Genomic DNA, 2158 nt, shown 5'->3' with positions numbered 1-2158 from the left:
ACCGGTCTCGAACCTATTGGCCACCCATTATGTGTTCTGACATAAATGACTTAGTGGCACAATGGAAAATTGTGTCATCATGTCTCAACTATTTTATAAGATGGAACACGCGCCCCAAAATCGAGTAGGCGACCTCTGGCTCAATGAGTGACCTTGGGCCTTGACGACAAACGCCGTCTGCCAGGCTCCCTGTAGGAGACGAAGCGATTTGATAAGGGTAACTGATACAAGGAAGTTCCGGACCACACTCTGTGGCGGCTATGTCATCGTGGTCGTCAATCAAGGTGAGCATCAAGTCCCTTCCGAATCCAGATCAAGAGGCGAACCTCACGCATGTTGATTTCCGACGGTCACACTACCACCTGCTGTGACGACTGCTCTTAGGGGGGTCAATTGGAGGATGCCTCTATGTATACTCGGATGAGTATTTTCGCGCACACCTTGCATGAACCCTTTCATGGTTCACTCATGTAGACCACTCTCAAGTATATGAAGTGATTGAATAATTTGCTATTAAGGCCTACTCTGAATAACTGAGTACCTATCCCCGTTGCTGGAATCGTCACAAAAAAGCTCGAGCATTCCCGAGGTATCAGAGTTAGACCATGAAAGTTGGACCGAGAACTCCAGCGCCTGATCAAGTCGTATGTATAGAGCAAGTCTCCGGAGTGAGTTGAAAGAGATGCCGAACTAGGCTTCTGGCTTTGACCAGGCATAATAACCCTTTGAACGTTCGAAAATACCCAACAGTCGGGTCCAAAACGTCTTGCAAGGAACACCACTGAGGTGTGGTGTTCCCTAGAAGACGTATTGAACTGCGAGTCCAATGTTAGACAGAGTCGGTAGAGGGTACTAAGAAGGACCATGACCATTATTTTTCGCGCTCGCGAGTTTCTGACGCGAAAAATTGGTTGGCCCTCCGTAACTGATCACACCATCCACCGGCTCAACTCCAAGAATACTTCCGATGAGAGTCCTGGCGAGGGATCGCCTTATTGTTCTCACCTGCGATGTGAGCGGACCAACTCCTTGAGCTACCCAACCCCGTCACGTTATAGACCTGTAACATCATCATAGCTAACTAACGATGACTATGATCATCCTATTATCTCCCCAGCTGCGAATAACTGGCTACTCTTGATGCAAGCAGATGGACCTCCCCGAGCCCTACACTACCTACACTTACCACCTGTTCGAAGAGCGGGACAACCGTAAAAGTGCATCACTGAGTGGCTCACTTTGATGTCCGGCTGACTCGTTGGGTCCACCACAAAGTGTACATGTACGCGTCCATGCAACGGAATCTCATGCATCTTCCTGCACAGTAGATTGACCGAGCAGGCACGGCCCATTCAAACTATTACTGCCGCGGCACTCCATTAGGTCTCGCTGCTAACATACCAATAACCACTCAGCAAGCACGGTCTGTCCTCACCCCCTCGCACTGGCCTCCTCGTAGTAAGCACGAACCCCTTCACCCGCGATCACTTAACCGGAAGCCTTCACTAGAATGGCCCTTATGCACAGATACAGCAGGTAGCACTGCTCACCAAGATAAGACGGCACTAGCTATCAGAGCATCACCTTCCATCCGAGAGTCACTACCATAACCCCTGGAGAGCAGCCAGCCCAATGGCTGGGACTCGACCCCAGCGTCGTAAAGATGGTCGGGCCTCCATGCTCAGTGCTTCACGAAAATATAAACCTAGTGAGTTGATTCCCAAAACCAAGACACAATCCTGCCCGAAATCGAACAACTGCAGAGTATAGAAAGAGACTATGATAATGAGTGACTAAGCATCAATAATAGGGCTGGCCAAAGACTTTTCTATCGTAGTCTAACTGTTCTTCTGAGCGCTGCGAAGCAACAGCACGATCATAACGGGAGTGATACGGTGGTAGTAGCATCTCCTTAGCGGTTTCGGATAAGTTCAGCTTGGCGATTTCAGCCGGACTACAGAGATACCTACACGGGAAGTTCAATTCAAACTAAAGTTGAATCCACTCTCGAACGCTTCTTACCCTCTGGCGTAAGCACAAGTTGCAGGTCCAAAGCGGAACAGCAAAGTTCTCCTCGTATGCGTTCCTTTCCACGGTAAAGTCCCATGCATCAACGCCTCAGTGAATACGAGGACATCACCAGCCTCCATTCCTGGCT

The 2158-nt window shown here is 49.4% G+C and overlaps 2 protein-coding genes across 2 annotated transcripts in view; both read right to left on the bottom strand.

The window, feature by feature from the left end:
* Pmar_PMAR018334 (nicotinate phosphoribosyltransferase, putative) overlaps window positions 1-292 on the bottom strand; it is a gene marked incomplete at its 5' end in the record, with an annotated part of 2010 nt that extends 1718 nt beyond the window's left edge. Inside the window, 3 exons of the mRNA XM_002766450.1 lie at window positions 1-13; window positions 153-189; window positions 249-292. The exon at window positions 1-13 is cut by the window's left edge and continues 4 nt beyond it. Of these exons, the coding sequence (XP_002766496.1) occupies window positions 1-13; window positions 153-189; window positions 249-292 (94 nt within the window). The remainder of the gene's footprint in view (window positions 14-152; window positions 190-248) is intronic.
* A 1196-nt stretch (window positions 293-1488) lies between these two features.
* On the bottom strand, window positions 1489-2150 carry Pmar_PMAR018333 (hypothetical protein; the record flags this gene model as incomplete). The annotated part of the gene is made up of 3 exons (XM_002766449.1): window positions 1489-1569; window positions 1825-1966; window positions 2023-2150. The coding sequence occupies 3 exons, from the start codon at window positions 2148-2150 to the stop codon at window positions 1489-1491; spliced, it is 351 nt and encodes a 116-aa protein (XP_002766495.1).
* Between the last annotated feature and the right edge of the window lie 8 nt (window positions 2151-2158).

The sequence above is a fragment of the Perkinsus marinus genome, assembly GCF_000006405.1.
Source record: "Perkinsus marinus ATCC 50983 genomic scaffold scf_1104296972926, whole genome shotgun sequence".
Classification (NCBI taxonomy): domain Eukaryota; phylum Perkinsozoa; order Perkinsida; family Perkinsidae; genus Perkinsus; species Perkinsus marinus.
The sequence above is the reverse complement of the archived record's forward strand: the minus strand, read 5'-3'. Positions and strand labels throughout refer to the sequence as shown.